The sequence below is a fragment of the Phanerochaete carnosa genome (assembly GCF_000300595.1).
Source record: "Phanerochaete carnosa HHB-10118-sp unplaced genomic scaffold PHACAscaffold_9, whole genome shotgun sequence".
Taxonomy (NCBI): domain Eukaryota; kingdom Fungi; phylum Basidiomycota; class Agaricomycetes; order Polyporales; family Phanerochaetaceae; genus Phanerochaete; species Phanerochaete carnosa.
Window position 1 is genome coordinate 2,011,288 of NW_006767636.1, and position 18,203 is coordinate 2,029,490.

Genomic DNA, 18,203 nt, shown 5'->3' on the forward strand with positions numbered 1-18,203 from the left:
TACAGGGACAGAAACTCTTGCGTCGGGACAATGCGGCTCACAATCGAAACAAGTCGCGTCGTGACTCTGGTGTGGGCTCGGCAGATGCCGCATCGTAGGCCTGGCGAACATCTTCTCACGACCACGAGATAAAGAATACAGAGTAGGATATTACGAGAACACATGTCGCGACACAGAACATACAACAAACACTCAGTCAACCTTCCTCGCCCATTTCCTGCCAGGCTGCTGACGCGTCGGTGTGGCGATCGAGGTAGCAGGAGATGCAGGTTGGATAATCACCTCGACCCTGCCATCCTCCTGCCAGGCAGCGGCAGGGATTTTCTCCTTCTCACTCTCCTCGAATCTGCTTTCAACAGGCACACCCGCGTCCTTCCCGTCCTTGCCCCAGTACGACCACATCTGCATACCGAGGACGATGTTGAGGATCAGCGCTAGCGCAAAACCGGCAGTGAGGATCGGGTCGCCGACCTCAGCGCTGGTCGTAAACAGCCGCGCCAGGCATCCTGCAACCTGCGAGATGACGGCGAAGGCAGAGAGCTGACCCGTCGAGCGGGCGCGCGCGTTCTGTCGTATCTGTGGGATCTTCGAGAACAACGACAGTGGGATTGTCGCCATCTGGAGAGCGGCAAGCGTCGGCGCCGGTGCGGCGTACAGCGCGATCCCGCCGGCCGTGGTCAGCGCGGTGGCCAACGCGAGGCGCGGGCCTGACGATTGCGTTCGTGTCAACCTCGAGGAGGGGTAGTGGAGGATGAGGAGGGTGATGATGATATTTTGGAGGGTAAGGAAAAAGTTCTCGCCGTAGGTTGAGAACGGGAAGTTGTTTCGATATGAGTACGCGAGCGTGATGGCGTACGCTAGAGTTTCAAGGACGTAGGCTGAAAGGGAAAGTCCTCGCGCTGACTTCGCGGAGATAACTATGAGGAAATTTGTGAGTTCGCAGCGAGCGAGCACGTCCCTGATGGCCTGAAAGTAATTGCAACTCACTTAGCAGGAGCTGTGGCACCTTCATAATCGACCCGCCGACCACAATCCCAATGCCCAGCCCCTTAGAAAGCGCATACTTCAAGCAGTCCATATCCCCAAAGTTGAGGTTCTCCACAAGAGAAACATAGCACTTCTGCAGTAACGAGTCAGTCAACGGCTGCAGCATACGTTCAGAAATGAATACATACTTCTCCGACGATAGCAACTCCAAGATCCTTTACAAACCACGGTAAATTACGAGTTATAGAGGTCATCGTGGAAGTAAAGTCCAGTTAAGCTCGCAGGCGAAGTCAATTAAAGGACAGCGAGGGTATATATACGAGCCTATATCACCCTTAGGCGTGGAAGGTGTGTGTTTGCGGTGCAGAGACGTGTCGCTCGAGGTCTACGGTGTAGCACCGTGACCGCATGTTGCCCTAATTTAGCTGATTTGTGACCAAAATTTGACCTGAGTATCGCGCTTTGGACCAAGCCTGGCTATTCTACGGAGACTGTCGTTCTTAACCACAAAACGGCCAGTGTGTTGATATATAATCCATCTGGAGTACAAGTCATATATTCAACTTTCGTTCTCCCCTCAACATGGCCGAATACGACTTGACACAAACCATCGTCCCGTACCTCGACCGCCATCTCGTATTCCCTCTCCTTGCACATCTTGTAGAGAACGAGCTCTTCCCGATTAAACAAGTGCAAGCCGCCCAATATGAGCTGGCGAAGGGAACGAACATGGTGGACTATGCTGTAAGCTTGTTCGAGCAGCTAAACCCGAATGAAGAGGTCCCCTCAGGTGTGCCCGATCCGCATGTCTTGTTTTCCTATCTTTGACCATTCACAGAGTTCCAGGGAAAGCGTGAAAGTGCTGTACACACAAACGAGCGTCTCCAACAAGAGGCCCAAGCTGTCTTGAACGTGATTGAGAACCCAGAGGTCGCACAAGCTCTGCGGCAAGACAAGAACCAAAATCTGGCATACCTCAAGGAACACTACGGTGTATGTCCCTCATCTCTTCTTTCTTGCTGATAAAAGTACGAACTGCTGCTTGGGCAGGTCACCCTCGAACAAATCAATGCGTTGTACAACTTCGGCCAATTTCAGTACACCTACGGAAACTACAGCGGTGCTGCCGACTACCTATATCACTTCCGTGTCCTCTCTACAGACCCTGATCTGACCATGTCCGCGCACTGGGGAAAGCTCGCTTGCGACATCCTTACAGGAAAGTGGGAAATCGCTCTCGAAGAGCTCAACACTCTCCGTGAAGCCATCGACTCCCGCGCGCCATCACATCCCGCCTTCTCTACCTCCTCCGCATCTGATCCCGCGCTGTCTCAGCTGCATTCGCGTACCTGGCTCCTGCACTGGTCGCTCTTCGTGTACTTCAACCACCCTCAGGGCCGGACGCTCTTGCTCGAGACGTTCCTCGCCCCAGCCTATCTCAGCACAATCCAAACGTCGAGCTCATGGATCCTCCGCTTCCTCGCAACTGCCGCTGTGCTCTCGCGCAAGGCATCCGCCGTCCCTGGCGGCGCTGTCTCGGCACGCGTGCGCCACTCCATCCGCGAGGTGGTCAAGGTCATCCAGATGGAAGAGTACCAATACCAGGACCCCATCACCGCCTTCCTCAAGGAGCTCTACGTTGAGTTTGACTTCGAAGCGGCGCAGCGCGAGCTGAGCAAAGCAGAGGTTGCGGTCGCGAATGACTTTTTCCTTGCAGAGTTCAAGGACGAGTTTCTCGAGAACGCGCGGTACCTCATCAGCGAGGCCTACTGCCGGATACATCAGAGGATAGATATTGGGTAAGCGGACCGACATTGTTACCAGGATGCCCCTGGCTCAATCATCATCACAGTGACCTGTCCGAACGCCTCAACCTGTCTCGCGACGAGGGCGAGAAGTGGATCGTCAATCTCATCCGAGAGACCCGGATGGGCGCGGACGCCAAGATTGATCTCGGCAAGGTATGTGCCATTGGTGAATGTTGTCTATGGCCCTGCTCAGTCTTTGTCCGCAGAACGTCATCGAGATCAACAGGCCGCCACTGCCCATCTACCAGTCGGTCATCGAGAAGACCCGCGGCCTCGCTTTCCGCACGCAGGCTCTGGGTGCGGCAATGGCGCGCACGGCCCAGCCGCAAGCAGAGACTCAGGCCAACAACGTAGACCCGCCAAAGTGATCCGAGGTTCGCTACTTGTGCATGTATGTGACTGTATCCAGGGTCGTTTGTCAATGAAACTCTGTATTTCTGTGCCCGCAGCGAAGGGCTTGGGCATCCGAGGCTGCCCCGTGTCACACGCTCCACCACGAGAGTCGGAAGCAAAATTGCCCCCGATACTTCCATGGCGAGCTTAGACCTCTACGGTGGCCTACGTTGTGGCGTGCCTGAGTAATCCCTCCACGTAGCTCGCGAAATATGACCAGAGGCGCTACTGTGTCCATCCGCATTGTAGCTCGTCGTTGGAGGCTCGACATTGAGACCGCTTTTCGGGGTGCTGCTTCTCCCAAACCCTGAGCCCGAGCCAAGCCTACCCGCTTCCTACCACAGCGCTAACGAGTCTGTCTGTGAATGTCGGGTTCCTACTGCATGTTTTTACACACCGAATCGCAGACTTCAGAGGGTATGCAGCTGCAGCACAAGTCAAGTCGTCTACAAGAGAGCGCCTATAACGGACATGCGCCACCACACGGTAGTTTTGTGTGTCCAATCTAAAAGTACTAATGCCTCCGGTACGTGCATTTTATGTCGCTCATACCATATTTTGAAGCATTTTGAAGGGTCAGGGAATATAGCGATAGAGCCTTCGGGTCGGCTGCAGGGAACAGCTTGCGCAGAAGCTGGACAACCAGCTGGTTGTGCTGTGCGACTGTGACACATGACATGCATGACAAGCGGTCCCCTCGGCTCCGCGGGGCCGAGACGAAAACGAGATGCGGCCCAGGATGTGATCGAGATACAAAAATTTGTGACCAAGCGAGAACGAGAATGTTTGAGAATTTAAATCGAATTTGGGTCCTGGAGTTTCGAGACCAAGTCATGAATAATAATGTCACAAAGTGATTGATATTGTGCACACAGACAATCAATAACTCAAGTGCGCCACTACGCATTTGTACAAGATAGCGTGCCACAATGGATGTCGATGAAATCGAGGATATTTTCGTGCGTGTAAGCACATCCGAAAGCCGCTGAAAGAGCTCCCGTGATATCCGTGTGGCGCCGTCATCAGCTGAGCTGAGACAACGGCAATAATCAGTTCTCAAGTACTTATCGCACTACTCACGAGTACTTGAGTATTGATTATTGCCTCAAAATGCCGAGGTACTCAGCCAAAGAAGCCAAGAAGGGAGACGACGAAGTTTCAGAGCATGTGCCGTCACAGCACCCAGGCAGCTTGACGGAAAGTATGATGGATCTGAAGAAAGCGAGGAGCTCGCTCGGTGGGCAAAGTAGGCGCCAATTACACCTCTTTGATCTAATTGCTACATACGGTAGTGTACCTGAGGACCCCGAGGCTGAGACCGCCCAGAGGGGACTGTCTCATGGTTGCCTCCAGTTCAAGATGTTTTATCCGCCTACTTTCGTCTGTCCACCCGTCAGCATCGGTGACCCCCGAACCGTCAGCCGAGGTCCATCGCGTGCAAGGGGCTCGCGTGCAAGGGCATATGATGCGTATAAAAGCCTGTATGGGATATGAGAGCAGGCGCACTGCGCCGCTCTACTAGATTTACCCTGGAACAACACGCCGTTATGACTGCCCCTTTGCACGATGTTGTTTCCAAGTCATTTGACTACATCATCATCGGTGAGCCTCCTACGATACTGAGCTTTCGAGTCGACCTACCTACTGTTGGCGCAGGTGGCGGCACCGCCGGTCTGGCCTTGGCGGCGCGCCTTACCGATGATCCTAACACGACGGTCTGTGTTCTTGAAGCTGGAGACGCCAACCTTCACGATCCCGCCCTCTGTGAGTAATCTTGGCATTTCCTGTGCGTCCAAGCGCCTACATTATCATCAGTGACCCCCGTATCCTATTTGCGCCACTTCGGGGACAAAGACTACGACTGGAATTTTTATACAGTACGCGACATCCGTCCGTTGCTACTATTACTCTACTGACCCTGCCCTTCCATTAGACCAAGCAGAAGTTGGTCAGCGACAGGGAATTTCAATGGAACCGGTACGCACCCCCGCCGACGAATGTCATCTGCTGCTAATGTCTGTGACAGCGGTCGAGGCCTTGGAGGGTCTTCAGGCATCAACTTCTTGATATGGACAAAGCCACCTGCTGACGAGATCAACGGTACGTAGCACCTACTTTGTGTGGGTGACCCTACGTCTCAAGCGTGCCTCTTGTCGCAGACATCGAGCGTCTAGGAAACCCCGGTTGGAACTGGAAAAATTTTCAGAAGTATTCACAGAAGGTCGAGCGGTACGTGTTCGCTGCAGCCGCAGATATGGAGCGCTCATGATGGATACCCCAGGTTCATTGAGCCAGCCCCTGAGCAAAAGCAGAGGTTCGGTTTGCCCGGATACGAGAACGACGTCTCCAGGCAAGGTGTGCCGACGTGTCTCTGGTCCCCAGCGAAGCATTCCGTCTCATAGATCACTACTTTTTTAGGCTCCGTCGCCTTCGGATTTCCCAAGACCATCAGCGATGTTGATCTTATTGCACACCAGGTGAGCCTTCCCGTAAGAAGTCTACGCGCACCTCTAAGAACGGGCACCAGACCCTGGCCAACGCTGGCATTCCGCCGGCGCAGCGACCAGTACGTACACGTTCTTCACGTCTTTATTCTGATAAACGAAGCTTACGAGCCACTGTAGTATGGTGGGGACGTAAGTGAAAGGCCGCATATATTCGCTGTAGTAGCTTATAGCTTGGGCTTTGCCTAGCCGAGTGGATATGCATGGATGATGAACAGCCAAGACCCAAGGACTGGCACACGGTCATATGCCACGACAGTGAGTCTCTATCGTTGGTTCGCATCTCTTAGTCTCTCACGCCGGGACAACAGGCATACTACCTACCTAACAAAGACCGCAAAAACCTCACCGTGCTTGTACGCGCACTGGTTAGCAAGATTCTCACCGAAGACGGCGCCGACGGCAAGCTGAACGCAGCGGGTGTTGAATTCATTTACGACGACACGAAGACATATGTCGTGCATGCGAAGAAAGAAGTCATCCTCTCCGCCGGGTGCGCACGATTACGATTGCCCACTCTTCGAGTTGCGCTGGCTGATGTCCCTCCAGAACCATAAAATCTCCGCACATCCTAGAGCTCTCAGGCATAGGGCGGCGCGACGTGCTCGAAAAGGCCGGCGTCCCAGTCAAGATGGACCTGCCAAGAGTGGGCGAGAACGTCCAGGAGCACTACCTCGCCTTCTTCACCTTCGGTACGCACGTGCGACCGTCCAACCGCTAGAACCGCCGCTGACGTCCGCAGAACTGAAATCCGACTACGACGGGGCGACCTTCGACTGTCTCCGGACGCCGAACACACTCCCTGCGCAGCAGGAGCTCTAGTAGGCAATCTCTCTCTCTCATCTTTTCCAACCCCGCGCGCGCGCGCGCGGCCTGTCTGACCGCGTCCCAGCAGCAAACGCGGCGAGGGCGCGTTCACGATGGGCATGCAGACGTCGGCCTTCCTGCCTGTCGAAAAGGTCACCCCGAAGGCACACGAGATCTACGCCAAGGCGAAGGCGCAGGTCGAGCGGCTCGCCCGCGAGGGCATGCCGCCCGGCCTGCTCGAGCAGTACACGATCCAGCTCGAGCGCCTCGAGCCCGGCAAGCACCAGACGGGACCGGGCTGCGAGGTCTTCTTCGTCCCCGCCAAGATCGTGCCCGGTAAGCAGGCGTGCTGCCTTTCTTTCTTTCTTTCTCTGAGGCTCCGTGATGACACTTGCCTGCGTTCAGACATGCCGATCGAGGGCAAGAAGTTTGTCGACTGGTTCTACGCGATGAACCACCCCTTCTCGCGCGGGTCCATTGTGAGTGTGCGCCGCAGCTGCGGCTAGAAGCGAATGCTCACGTTGTGGTGTCCAGCACATCACTTCCAGTGACCCCGCCAAGGCCCCACAAATCGACCCTCGCTACTTTGATCACGAAGCCGGTATGTGTGTCCAACGTGTGCTGTATAGAAATCCATACGAACTTTGGCCCCGCACTGCAGACCTCGACATAATGCTGGAGTCGGCCAAGTTTGTGCGACGGCTCGGTCAGACGTCACCCATGAAAGACATCATAGGCGCGTTTGTTCTCTCCTGATCTCCATGTCGGCGGCTGACAGCCTAGCAGAGAAGGAAGTCGTGCCTGGCCCGGAGGTAGCGACAGACGAACAGCTTGTTGGTAAGTCCCTGGTAACAAGCGAGGGCGGGCATGGCTGATCCTGCCGTAGAGTTCGCAAAGAGCATTTTCGTAACAACCTGGCGTACGTGTACTACCTTATCCATAATAGCACACCCGGCTGATACCATTCGCTGCAGATACCTGTGGCAGTTGCTCGATGTTGCCGAAGGAGAAGGGCGGTGTTGTTGATCCCAGTCTCACGGTTTGTCTATCGGCGTTACGCAAGCTGTACGGACCTCACAGACGAACTCTCCCAGGTTTACGGTACCAACAACTTGCGTGTTGTCGACATGTCTGTCGTGCCTCTGCACTTCACCGGTCATACCCAAGGTATTTTCTCGTTTCATGAGTATCTGAGCCGTCGACTCATACCGTGCTTGTCAGCGTTCACGTACGCTCTCGCGGAACAAGGTGCGCACGGTGGTCTGTGCTCACTTCCCTGCGAGTGACTGATCAGCGTTTTCTATAGCTGCCGACATCATCAAGGGTAACTTCACGGCGTAGATGGTGGCTAAGCCAGCATTTTCTTTCGGTATCTTGTCAGTGTTCGGGAACGGTTTGGAGAGTTTGCGTGTCGAAGTTTTTGTGTAAGCTCATGCTGGTCCTGGTGAATTGACTCATGTTTCTGTTGTTGGGACCCTTTCCTAAGACATACCGTGCTTCCATTCATATGACACCGCATCCGAGTCGTTTGATCCGTTCGAACTGTTATAAACACCGCATGGGAGTCAACATCCTCAAAGAAGTTAAGTGTTGCACTAGCTAGGATCGTTCTAGGAGGGTATCTTCAAAAACTGCTACCGAGGTATCCACGACACAAGGCTACTACCGAGGCATCCACAATACAAAGCTACTACCGAGGCGTCCACAATACAAATCCAGATCGAGGGATATAACGACGGCGAAGAGCAAGAGGCTAGAATCAAAGTACATAGACTTACGGAACCAAGAATGGAGCCTACAGAATCACCGATTTCACATCCTTTTTGTCCTGCTTTATCTCCGTGACGAGTCCCAACCTCACAGCCCAGCTGTTGTCCTCATAGCCGAGCGCCTGAGTCTGCTTCAGGATGTCATCGGCCATGTCACGGCGCCTCGCGTACGGAGTCTCGCCCGTCTTTCCGACCACGCACCCAAACATGCGGAGTTTGGTCGTGGTAGAGTTACAGATGCCGAGCAGGGCGGATGACAGGACCAGTAGGCCCGCGGTCAGGATGCTCCCGAGCGCGGAGGCCTTCCAAGCGAACGCCATGGAGCCGTACATGAGCAGCGACGCGGTGCAGGCGAGGAAGCTGTCGAGAGGCTGCATCTCCTGAAGCCAGGAGCCCGCGGTGACCTCCTTGAGGTCGTCGACGGTGCCTCGCATGCGGATCCAGCGGTCCTGGCTGGCGAGAATCATGAGGTCGCCCATTTGACCCGGCTCCTTCACTCCCTTCCACCCCAGCGTCGCCCGCCGCTTGATGACTACAACATTCAGGAAACGTGCGGCCATGAGCGTGCCCAGGAACATCAGTGCGGCGTAGTCTTTCATCGCCACGAGGAGGACAGCGACGACCATCGTCGAGGAGATGCCGGCGAGGTACGAGAGGGACGCTATGGGGTCTATGTGCGAAAGGTCGTTGGTCTTGTAGACGTCGACGTCGACGAGGTGACCTGTCTTGCCGACACGCTGGAGAAACGCGACCGTCGCCTGGTTCTCGACGCGGAAGACGTATCCGGATGTCATTGCGGCGGTGGCAGGGTACTCGCCGTCGTTGACTTTGACGGCATCTTGCTGTGAGAGGATGCCGGGCACAAGGAAGAAGGTGTCGAGGAAGGATGCGCCTCCGGTGAGGGCGGTGCGGGTGATGATGGCGGGGAGGGGTGCGAACGCAATGAGGTTCGCTGCCTGGGGATAAACGAAGTCGGAGAGGTGGAGGGTGGATGCCATGCTCGCGGCGATGCTGACGGGTATGTCTTCACTTGGTCGGCGAGCTGCAATGGGCATGGTAGGTGCTGGCCAAGTGCAGAGTAAGGGGGGAAGAAGTTACGAACCGCGCTGCAGGACTGTTATATACTACCCTAGTTGAACGTGAGGCTTTTAAGTTCGAGGCTGTCCACTGGCACAACGTGTGCTGTGCGCCGTGCGAACATTCCTCGGTAGCTGGACATTAACTTAACTCTAATGGTGAGTCATCCGAGTATCGGTTCGCACCGCCAGGCTCAAGGCTCTGGTAATCCGTACGTACTTATGAGCCGGCGCTGTCGCATGTCGGCGAAGGCGCAGTGGATGATGCGCCATCACTCCCAATATGGGCGCGGGCGGTTGTGCATCACGTGCCTGCCACATAAATATCGTGTTCCCGCGGGGAGGTGGCCTCTGAGGGCTGCCAAGACCAGTTCCCCGCTCTTTTGTCTCCTCCACATTAAAAATGTCGGCTATCAAGCAAGGGCAAGCCCGAGAATGCCCAGACTCTGACGACGAGCTCGACCTCCTCTCCTCCACTTCCAACACTTTGGTCGCGTCCACCTCGAACTCTTCGCGCAACACGACGCCGGCACCTTCGAAACGCGTCCTGAGGCAAAAGCCTGGTGCCGTCAACACCTTGGATCAGTATTTTTCTGCGATGGAGCATTCGAAGCGGAAAAGAACGTCTGTTGGGTCAGCATACGCGGCTGAAGAGCCTGCGGAGAAGAAGGCACGCGCAGAAAACAAGAAACAGGTGCGCTTTCACGCAGTTACGCGCTCCCTGTACCCTAAAAACTTATACCACACAGGTTACGCTCGTTATCAACAGTAAGAAGGCCTCCATAGAAGCCGCAAGACGGCGATGGCTACACAAGCATCGCGACTTGTTCGCGCCTTTGCTCCCGCCTTCGAGTCACTTTTTTACCACGCTAGAGAAAGAGCTTGACATGTCGACCGACAGTGGGACGTACAAGCCCCTACACGAGCTAGAGAAGCAGCCCGAGCTGGTTACAGGCGGCCAGCTCAAGGACTACCAGGTGAGTTGAAACCGGCCGCTACCGAACGGGACTGACTTGCGGCGTAGCTACATGGGCTCTCATACCTTACCTGGATGTACGAGAATGGCATGAACTGCATTCTGGGCGACGAGTCAGTTGACCTTTGGTACTCCCAGCTCGTCAAACTGACACTCGTGTGCAGGATGGGCCTCGGGAAGACTCTGCAGACGCTCTCCTTGCTGGCACACGTGAAGGAACGCGTCAAGGGTACGCCCGTGTGTGAATTTTTTCTCCTCGTAACTGAAAGAAACTTGGCCAGGACGCGTCGATCCACATTTAATTGTGTGCCCCCTGTCCGTCGTGGAGACGTGGCTGAGCGTGCGTCTAGCCCATGTCCTGCGTATATACGCGTCAATCTGAACTTGTGGGCTTTAGGAAATTCGCCGCTGGGTGCCTTCCTTCAAAGCAATGCGCTTCCACGCCCAGGAAAGCGAGCGCAAGCGACTGAAGGACGCGGTGCGCACGGGCGAGATCGAATTTGACATCTGTGTCGTGACATACGAGAGCTACGTCGCCGAGGACATGTGGTTCAAGAGCCGGCGCTGGACGTATGTCGTGCTCGACGAAGGGCACAGGATCAAGAACACGAACACCATCGTGGCAGGAAAGCTCCAGGGCATCGGATGCCTTTACAGGCTGAGTGAGCTGCACCTTCCATGTTCACGCTACATATGCTCATGCGAGTCTTAGTCTTGACTGGTACGCCGGTGCAAAACAACCTGGTCGAACTCTGGGGCCTGCTGCACTGGCTGTACCCTTCGATCTTCGCGCCCGCGACCGAGCGCCTCTTCCGCGAGGCGTTCAGCCTCGAGAAGGGCGCGTACTCGCTGCCGTTCCTCAAGGCGACCGAGAAGCTTCTCTCGACCATTATGCTCCGCCGGACGAAGGACACCGTCGACATCGCCGTCCCGCCGCGCGAGGAGCTCACCGTGTTCCTGCCGATGACCGAGGCGCAGCGCTTCTGGACGTACCGCCTCCTCACGCGGCTCGACACCGTCGACCTGCAGGAGATCTTCACCGCGGAGCTGCAGGAGGAGAAGGAGAACGAGGGGCGCAGGGAGGTGCAGGCGATCATCGCCGCGCAGAACGAGCGGGCCAAGGGCGGGCAGGGCAACCGTGCGTGTGCGCCACAGGCAAAGTCTGTTCTCGCGTGGCTGATGTCTTGACGACAGAGTGGAAGCGGCTCATGAACCTGCTGATGCAGCTGCGCAAAGTCTGCGACCAGTAAGGATTGCCCCACACCCAGAAGCTAATCGACTCATTAACAAGCTCTGTTCAGCCCGTATCTCCTTCCGGATGCCGAGCCAACGCCGTACGCACTTGGCGAACATGTCGTTGCATCATCATCGAAGCTTGTTTTCCTCAACAAACTACTGGCAGACATACTGCCGAAGGGAGAACGCGTTTTGATCTTCTCGGTGCGTACCTGCGCTTCTCTTGATACCTCTATGCTCATCAAGCCTCGTTACGGCAGCAATTCGCCACGTTCGTGTTCGCTGCTTCGTCTGCTGGGCTGTACTGACCATTGTCAATTAGCATGCTAGATCTGCTCGAGGACTTTCTGACTCTGCGATCGATCAAGTATGCACGTTTGGATGGTCAAACGTGCCGTCCGCGGAGGACCCTGGACGTCAAGTTGGTACGCAACTCTTCGGCATGTTAGTGATTTAGTTTGGTGACGGTCTTCATAGTTCCAGCAAGAGGTGTCTCGTGAGTACCGAACGGGGCTCTCATTCGCCGCGCATTATGACTTTTTTTTTCCAGCTTTCCAGGTGTTCCTCATCTCTACAAAGGCCGGCGGGCTCGGCATCAACCTCACGAAAGCCACCACCGTCGTCATGGCCGACTCGGACTGGAACCCGCAGGTACGCACGCACCCTCCACATCCCAACACCAGCGCCCTCACCAAAAATCACCTGTCAACCCGATGACAGAACGACCTGCAGGCGATCGCCCGCGCGCACCGCATCGGGCAGACGCAGACCGTGAAGGTGTACCGGCTCATCTGCCAGGGCAGCGTCGAGGACCAGATGCTGGACCGCATCCGGCGCAAGCTCTTCCTCTCCCTCAAGGTCATGAACGCGCGTGCCACGGGCCCCGCGGGCGCAGGCGACGCCCCCGCCGCCACCGCGGACGACGCGCTCTCCGCGCTCAAGACCGCGGAGCTCACGAGCATCCTCCGCAAGGGCAGCAGCGCGCTCGCGCGTGGCAACGGCACCGGCGACGGCGGTGCGGGCACGGCGCTCGCACAGTTCCTCAAGGCCCCGCTCGCGGACGTCCTGCAGGCCTCGCGCGAGCGCGATGACGTGCGCGCGCTGCGGACGCGCAGGGAGCTCGGCGCGGCGGACGCGAAGCAGCTTCCCCTCGGCGATAACGGCGCTGGTGCCGGTGCTACTGCCGCTGCGGAAGACGAGGAGCGGGCGATGCTCAGCGGCGTCGCGCAGGTGCAGAGCCGGCTGTTCGAGGGAAAGCTCGTGAGGCGCGCGAAGCCTTCTTCCACGGCGGCGGCAGGGGCGGGGGCGGAGAACAAGGACATCGCCGCGGAGTGGGCGGCGCTGCAGAAGCGGGCGCGCCAGACGCGGATCGTCGTCGTCGACGGGTTCGAGGTGCTCTCCGAGTGTCTCGCGCCGTTGCAGCACGAGGTGAGCGGTGGGCGACGCGCGAGGGCCCCCTCTCCACCACCTTTTGTTTGCGGTCGGGGCTGGCTGGCTGACGACGGGTGCTTCTTTTGTAGCTGAAGGCGGCGCTGGCGGACGGGCCTGCTGCGAAGAGGAAGCGGAGGCAGTTCGACTGGGAGGACTGGTGCATCTATTGCCGTGACGGCGGAGAGCTCACGCTCTGCAACAGCTGTCCACGCGGTCAGTGTTGGAAAATAACATGACGCAAAGACAGAACCTGATGCTTGTCTTTTTTTTTTTTTTCTTTCTCGCAGTCTTCCATGCCGAATGTCACGGCCTGACCAAGGCAAAGGCAGCCAAGGCGTCCATGCTCGTGTGCCCCCAGCATCGATGCTGCGGCTGCGACCGCAACACCGCGGACGCAGGGAACATGCTCTTCCGGTGCGAGTCTCTCTCACCTCACCTTTGAACTCCCCTCGCGACCCGGCCGGCTGACGTCGTCGTGTCCCTCCAGCTGCCAGACCTGCACGAACGCCTTCTGCGAAGACTGTCTGCCCCCGGGGGAGATCGGCGCGGTCGGGGACACGCTGCCCGAATTGTACGTCCTGTGTTTTGTTGTCGTTCATGAAATCACGTTGCCAGGGCTGATGGATGATGGGTGTGCGCGGCAAATGTACAGCGTTCTCCGCGGGTTCGAGGAGATGCCGTCTGCGTATTTTATCAGGTGCCACGCGTGCCAGGAGCGCTTCGAGACGGACGCGGCCTTTGCAGAGTCGTGGCAGGAAGAGTTCCGCGAGACGAAGGAAAAGTTGGACGCCATGGGCCCCGCGTGAATATGCGTTCTGCGTGTTTTCCTGCGAAACATAATTTTCTTGTCGGTTTGTTGTCGTTCTTGCTCTCGCGTTTGTCGTGCGTATATTACCCTGATTTTGTATATACCTTAGCCTACTGATATACACGCCATAACGAATGTACCTCCCGAAAAAAAAAAATGCATTACAGAGTCCTTCATGCGAAGAAGAAAAGCGCGCGTCGGGACAGGAAAATCATAGCAAGCCTGGGACAAACCACGCCGGGACCCTCGCCGCGTACTTCTCCCACTCGGCCCCAAACTTCTTCTTGAGCTCCGCGTCCTCTGCGCGACAGCGGGTGAAGCCGACGGCGAGCCACCACGTCCACCACGCGGCGGCGCCTGCGAAGCGCAAGAGCGCGCTGAAGAGGCCGGCGCGGCCGAGGACGCCGCACTCTGCGACCCACCCGCCGGCCGTGAGGTCGATGAGGGCGACGCCGAGGCACATGGCGAGGGTGCCGGTGTAGGCGGGGTGGCGGACGCGCGCGTAGGGGCCGGCGGTGACGAGGGCGTGGGTGGGCAGGATGGTGAGGTCGAACGTGAAGAGCTCGCCGAGCGTCCGGAAACACGCGAGCCGCAGCGCGCTCCCGCACGCGACGAGCAGCAGCCCGAGCAGCGCGGCCCAGGAGACGTGCAGGTCCGGCCGGTGCGCCGCCGGGCACAGCGCCTGCTCCGCGAGCCGCGCGGCCCAGGGCGGCGTCGGCAGCACGTCCTGCTGCGTCGCGAGCAGCAGGAGCTCCGCGCCGCTGCAGAGCCAGATCAGGGGCTGCTGGATCTGCGCGCGCGCACGTGAGATTGGGGAAAGAACGTGGGAAGATGTGTGTGTGTGAGAGAGACGACGACGACGACGAGGTAGTACGTACCTTCATGACCAGGGGTGCGATGCGGATGTACCAGGGGTGGGCCGAGTCGTAGCGCGCCTTCTGGGGGGTGCGGTTGGGAGGCGTGCTCGCGAGCTGGTAGAACGTGCCCTGGGCGACGACGAGGCATGCACGTGCTACTGCCATGGCTGCAGACATCCGCCGGAAGGAAGAGAGAGAGGATGTTGTTGGGCCGCCCAAACACTATGTATGTTGGTTCGGCCAGAGGGTCCTTATATCACGCGAGGCGTCGCTCGGGGGAGCCCCTGAACGTAGTCTGTTAGAAAAGGGGGGGCCGCGCTGACGCGAGCTCGGTACCTGTGGGCGGACGATGGGTCACACACTGTTCGGCGCAGTGATTGCCACTGGAACTCTGTGCGACGTGGACAGGCTTCTGCTGCATGGGAAGACGGCTGCCGGGGGTGGGCCGAGCCTCTGGACTCTTCCTAAAGGGCCCACACACGAACGAGAGGCGCATGTCGGTCGGGGGTTGCCTTGCTGCGGCGAGGGATGGTGGTGCCCCTCTGCTCTGTACTCCGCGGAGCTCCGCCGCGGCGGGGGAGGAAGAGGACGGCGGAGGAGCCCCCCCTCGGAGACGAGGCCAGACACAGCAGGGCCTGAGAACGGCTTGTCAGCCGTGCGACCGACAATCGCCCATTTGGCACGGGCTCGCGTTGTGCCGGGCACCGTCTCGCTCGGCACGCTGCATGTGTGAGCGAGACGCAGGCCTCGTGAGTGTCTGTGGTGCTGGCCAGGCTCAAGCTCAGATTAGATGGCGGAGGAACAAGCTCAAGATCTCGGCTCTCGCCGATTAGCGAAAGAGTGCTGCTTCACACACGCGGTGTTATGAATATTGAGCCTATCCGAGTGGTGTTTCCGCGGATCAATGCTCGGGAGGGCTGAAACAGATGTGCGTTGACCGTGTCGAGGAGACAGGAGCAAGACCAGGGCGGAAGCAGACGAGACGCCACAAAGCGTGGGAAACGTCCTTGCCAAACCAAACGTGGCTGCGCGTCCACCATGCTTCATTCCAAGCCGTCATACTTTACATTGCGAGCTTCCTCATCCCGGCCACTTGCAATAGAAGCTGCCTCACATGAGCAAAAAATGACTCACTTCAGAGCTTCGCGACACCAGTGCCCTCGATCCACCCATCAAGCTCACCAGCGATCTCTTCCCCGTTCGAGAGAATCAGCCAGTGGTCCGCCTCGTACTCTTTCGTCGTCACCCGGTGCCCTCTAAACGCCTCCTGCCCAAAGACCGCAAGCCCAGCCTCGGCCACGCACACACAGTCCTTCTTCGCCGCCCCAAAGTACAGTGGCGCGTCCACCGGCGGGAACAGCCGCTCCTCCGGGATCTCTACCAAAAAAAAAAAAAAAAGGGCGCGTCAGCCTAGCTCCCACAGCCCCCGAACCGCGCATCCACGCACGCTGGTCGTCCCTCGCCGCCAGCCCGCTCGTCAGCACCTTGTACCAGCACGTCGGCGCCGCGAAGCCGTCCCGCCGGAACGTCTCCGCAAAGTGCGCCGCGTCGCCCGCGGACCAGTACGCCGGCCGCGGCGCGACGAAGCCCGCGCGCAGGCTCTGCTCCAGCGCGCCCGTCGGCCCGAGCCGCGTCTTCCACATCTCGGGGTCGTGCGGGAAGAGCACGCTCACGAACGAGTCCATCTGTTGTTGTTGTTGTTGTTGATGTCGTCAGCGGCTGCTGCTGGCAAGGGGAGTTTTTTTATTTCGCGTGTGCAACGTACGTGTGCTTGGATGATCGCGTCCGCGTCGGGCTTGCTGAAGAAGGACCAGAAGCCGAACGTCTCGCGCCCCTGCCGCTGCTTCGTGTGCTCCAGGAACACCTCGTGGTCCATCGGCGGCGTGACCTGCACGAAGGGCACGGCGAGGAACGCGTAGGCGAGGAACCGCCCCGGGTAGTGGTTCGCAAGGCGTGAGACCACCAGCGCTCCCCTGCCAGCCGCAGCCAGCGTCAGCACCCGTCCGCAGACCCACCGCCCACCACAGAGAGGAGACGACCGGCGGCGAAAGTCTCGAACACTCACCAGTCGTGGCCGACGGCGACGACCCTGTCGAGCTCCTCGGCGTCCAGGACGTCGACGACGTCTCTCGCGAGCAGGCTCGGGACGTACGCCGCCGGGTCCGTCGGCTTGTCCGTCCCGCCGTAGCCGAGCATGTCCAGCGCGAGCACGCCGTAGCCCCTGTCCTGCAGCAAGGGCGCGACGTGCCGCCAGTCGCGCGACGCGGACGGGAAGCCGTGGCAGAACAGCAGCGTCGGCTTCGTGCGCTGCGCACGCGCGAAGTAGTAGTGGTACGTCAGTCCGCGGGCGGTGACGGTGTTTTTGTACTGAGACGCGTCCATGAGAGCAGGCTTTTTGTGATAAGAGGGGAACACGGCCGGCCCCCCCGCTTGCTCGTTTTTATGTGTCGCGACGCCTGGCAGCGCCCGCCCGCTTAGCAGGGTACGTGCATCAGAATTCGCAATGTGGGAGCTAGAGAGAAGAGGCTGCAATAAATAAATAAAAAGCTTCTTCGATCAGCATGGGTAGCAACGCAGGGAAAAAAAAAAAAGAGTCCAGACTCGTGCTGCTCGAGTCCGGGTTGGTTTGATGGCGCATCAAGATATCCCGCCCAATTACTTAATATGGAAATGTACGCATCAGCATATGCGTACCGAACTATATAGCTGATCTACACTCTGACATAGGAATCGCTCTTCCACAGCGCAGCCTCCGGGACTGTCTCCTTCTGTCATCACAGCGGCCGCGCAGTGGGCTTGACTCCTGGTCCTTCGGTGCGGTAACACTTTGCGAGCCTCTAGGTCGTGCCCCACACGTGCGCAGGTACTCACTTCATCATGGAGCAAAGCCCCGCACGTCTGGAGGCGATCACGGCGCACGGCCTTCGGTGAAATGACGCTCTTCATGCTTGGCATCAGGGACGTCTTGCTGAGAACATGTCTGGGATGAAAGAGCCCCCGTGCCTTCAGTTTTGCAGGGAGTGTGGGAAGCTGATAGCCCCGGCCACACACGCGCAGTTGTTGTCGCTGATTGCGCCGGACAAAACGCAGCATACCGAGAGTGTCTCTTGACCTGCCCGTACGGGTCTGGATTGTGCTGAATCTGCGGCAACGTTCGCACAGAGCTGATCACTCCTCCATTTGTCGCGCTGATCAATGGACTCGAGACTCACCGCAGTGGGCTTCGTCTCCTTCTGGCCCTCCTCGTCATCTGTTTCTCAAAAAGGGGGCCTGCGCTCATCGAGCTTCTCCCTTCTGATACTGCCCTACCGAAGCTGACGACCTTCTCTGACCCATCTCTTATCCTTCCCCCAAATCGTACTGCACGTCCGGGCACGGCCTCGGATCTGAGTCGACCGTCTCGCCACACGAGCCGAGCTCAACAATCACCGCCGCGCCAGACCAAGATCCAAAAGCCTGCGCCCTGCGCCCGCCGCGGGGTGCCCGCTTCGCTGCGGCCGCACCTCCGCACGAGACCCAGTGGCGCACCATGCGCGGTAAACTTGAGTGGC

At 58.1% G+C, this 18,203-nt stretch overlaps 7 protein-coding genes across 7 annotated transcripts; 4 read left to right on the forward strand and 3 right to left on the reverse strand.

The window, feature by feature from the left end:
* Window positions 1-192: 192 nt before the first annotated feature.
* On the reverse strand, window positions 193-1,241 carry PHACADRAFT_102442 (uncharacterized protein; the record flags this gene model as incomplete). Its single annotated transcript, XM_007399842.1, has 3 exons — window positions 193-917; window positions 988-1,120; window positions 1,176-1,241. 3 exons carry the CDS (start codon window positions 1,239-1,241, stop codon window positions 193-195), a joined length of 924 nt encoding a protein of 307 aa, XP_007399904.1.
* Window positions 1,242-1,486: 245 nt separating this feature from the next.
* PHACADRAFT_262607 (uncharacterized protein) lies at window positions 1,487-3,239 on the forward strand. The gene is made up of 5 exons (XM_007399843.1): window positions 1,487-1,777; window positions 1,826-1,980; window positions 2,038-2,786; window positions 2,840-2,948; window positions 3,002-3,239. Exons 1-5 carry the CDS (start codon window positions 1,570-1,572, stop codon window positions 3,161-3,163), a joined length of 1,383 nt encoding a protein of 460 aa, XP_007399905.1. The 5' UTR covers window positions 1,487-1,569; the 3' UTR covers window positions 3,164-3,239.
* Window positions 3,240-4,298: 1,059 nt separating this feature from the next.
* Window positions 4,299-7,995, forward strand: PHACADRAFT_212710 (uncharacterized protein; the record flags this gene model as incomplete). Its single annotated transcript, XM_007399844.1, has 24 exons — window positions 4,299-4,657; window positions 4,711-4,790; window positions 4,845-4,952; window positions 5,004-5,065; window positions 5,122-5,165; window positions 5,215-5,288; window positions 5,348-5,417; window positions 5,470-5,543; window positions 5,607-5,665; window positions 5,716-5,754; window positions 5,813-5,824; window positions 5,882-5,950; window positions 6,004-6,185; window positions 6,242-6,384; window positions 6,435-6,513; window positions 6,585-6,835; window positions 6,905-6,978; window positions 7,034-7,100; window positions 7,286-7,336; window positions 7,386-7,418; window positions 7,474-7,538; window positions 7,594-7,666; window positions 7,721-7,747; window positions 7,806-7,995. The coding sequence occupies 24 exons, from the start codon at window positions 4,299-4,301 to the stop codon at window positions 7,838-7,840; spliced, it is 2,130 nt and encodes a 709-aa protein (XP_007399906.1). The 3' UTR covers window positions 7,841-7,995.
* Window positions 7,996-8,006: 11 nt separating this feature from the next.
* On the reverse strand, window positions 8,007-9,449 carry PHACADRAFT_262611 (uncharacterized protein). Its single transcript, XM_007399845.1, has one exon. It carries the CDS (start codon window positions 9,264-9,266, stop codon window positions 8,295-8,297), a length of 972 nt encoding a protein of 323 aa, XP_007399907.1. The 5' UTR covers window positions 9,267-9,449; the 3' UTR covers window positions 8,007-8,294.
* A 919-nt stretch (window positions 9,450-10,368) lies between these two features.
* Window positions 10,369-10,846, forward strand: PHACADRAFT_58092 (uncharacterized protein; the record flags this gene model as incomplete). Its single annotated transcript, XM_007399846.1, has 4 exons — window positions 10,369-10,433; window positions 10,485-10,549; window positions 10,602-10,660; window positions 10,718-10,846. Coding segments are annotated over 4 exons (318 nt in total), but the record flags the coding sequence as incomplete, so codon positions are not given.
* Window positions 10,847-11,282: 436 nt separating this feature from the next.
* PHACADRAFT_262623 (uncharacterized protein) lies at window positions 11,283-14,854 on the forward strand (the record flags this gene model as incomplete). The annotated part of the gene is made up of 13 exons (XM_007399847.1): window positions 11,283-11,458; window positions 11,515-11,566; window positions 11,622-11,760; window positions 11,817-11,827; window positions 11,879-11,981; window positions 12,034-12,052; window positions 12,107-12,207; window positions 12,277-12,984; window positions 13,077-13,200; window positions 13,275-13,401; window positions 13,475-13,558; window positions 13,640-14,585; window positions 14,674-14,854. Coding segments are annotated over 12 exons (1,798 nt in total), but the record flags the coding sequence as incomplete, so codon positions are not given.
* Window positions 14,855-15,662: 808 nt separating this feature from the next.
* Window positions 15,663-17,188, reverse strand: PHACADRAFT_262639 (uncharacterized protein). Its single transcript, XM_007399848.1, has 5 exons — window positions 17,043-17,188; window positions 16,718-16,983; window positions 16,418-16,625; window positions 16,100-16,337; window positions 15,663-16,029 (listed from the first exon to the last, which is right to left on the reverse strand). The coding sequence occupies exons 2-5, from the start codon at window positions 16,846-16,848 to the stop codon at window positions 15,788-15,790; spliced, it is 819 nt and encodes a 272-aa protein (XP_007399910.1). The 5' UTR covers window positions 16,849-16,983; window positions 17,043-17,188; the 3' UTR covers window positions 15,663-15,787.
* Between the last annotated feature and the right edge of the window lie 1,015 nt (window positions 17,189-18,203).

What these genes read in the sequence shown, in the direction of transcription:
- PHACADRAFT_262639 (XM_007399848.1), bottom strand. Translation starts at nt 16,848, where the DNA reads ATGCTCGGCTACGGCGGGACGGACAAGCCGACGGACCCGGCGGCGTAC. An exon ending in GTCGCCGTCGGCCACGACTG is followed by an intron (nt 16,626 to 16,717) that starts GTGAGTGTTCGA and finishes TGCGGCTGGCAG; the next exon opens with GGGAGCGCTGGTGGTCTCAC. An exon ending in GGCGGCGAGGGACGACCAGC is followed by an intron (nt 16,030 to 16,099) that starts GTGCGTGGATGC and finishes TTTTTTTGGTAG; the next exon opens with AGATCCCGGAGGAGCGGCTG.
- PHACADRAFT_262607 (XM_007399843.1), top strand. Translation starts at nt 1,570, where the DNA reads ATGGCCGAATACGACTTGACACAAACCATCGTCCCGTACCTCGACCGC. An exon ending in GAATGAAGAGGTCCCCTCAG is followed by an intron (nt 1,778 to 1,825) that starts GTGTGCCCGATC and finishes GACCATTCACAG; the next exon opens with AGTTCCAGGGAAAGCGTGAA. An exon ending in CATCAGAGGATAGATATTGG is followed by an intron (nt 2,787 to 2,839) that starts GTAAGCGGACCG and finishes TCATCATCACAG; the next exon opens with TGACCTGTCCGAACGCCTCA.
- PHACADRAFT_262611 (XM_007399845.1), bottom strand. Translation starts at nt 9,266, where the DNA reads ATGGCATCCACCCTCCACCTCTCCGACTTCGTTTATCCCCAGGCAGCG.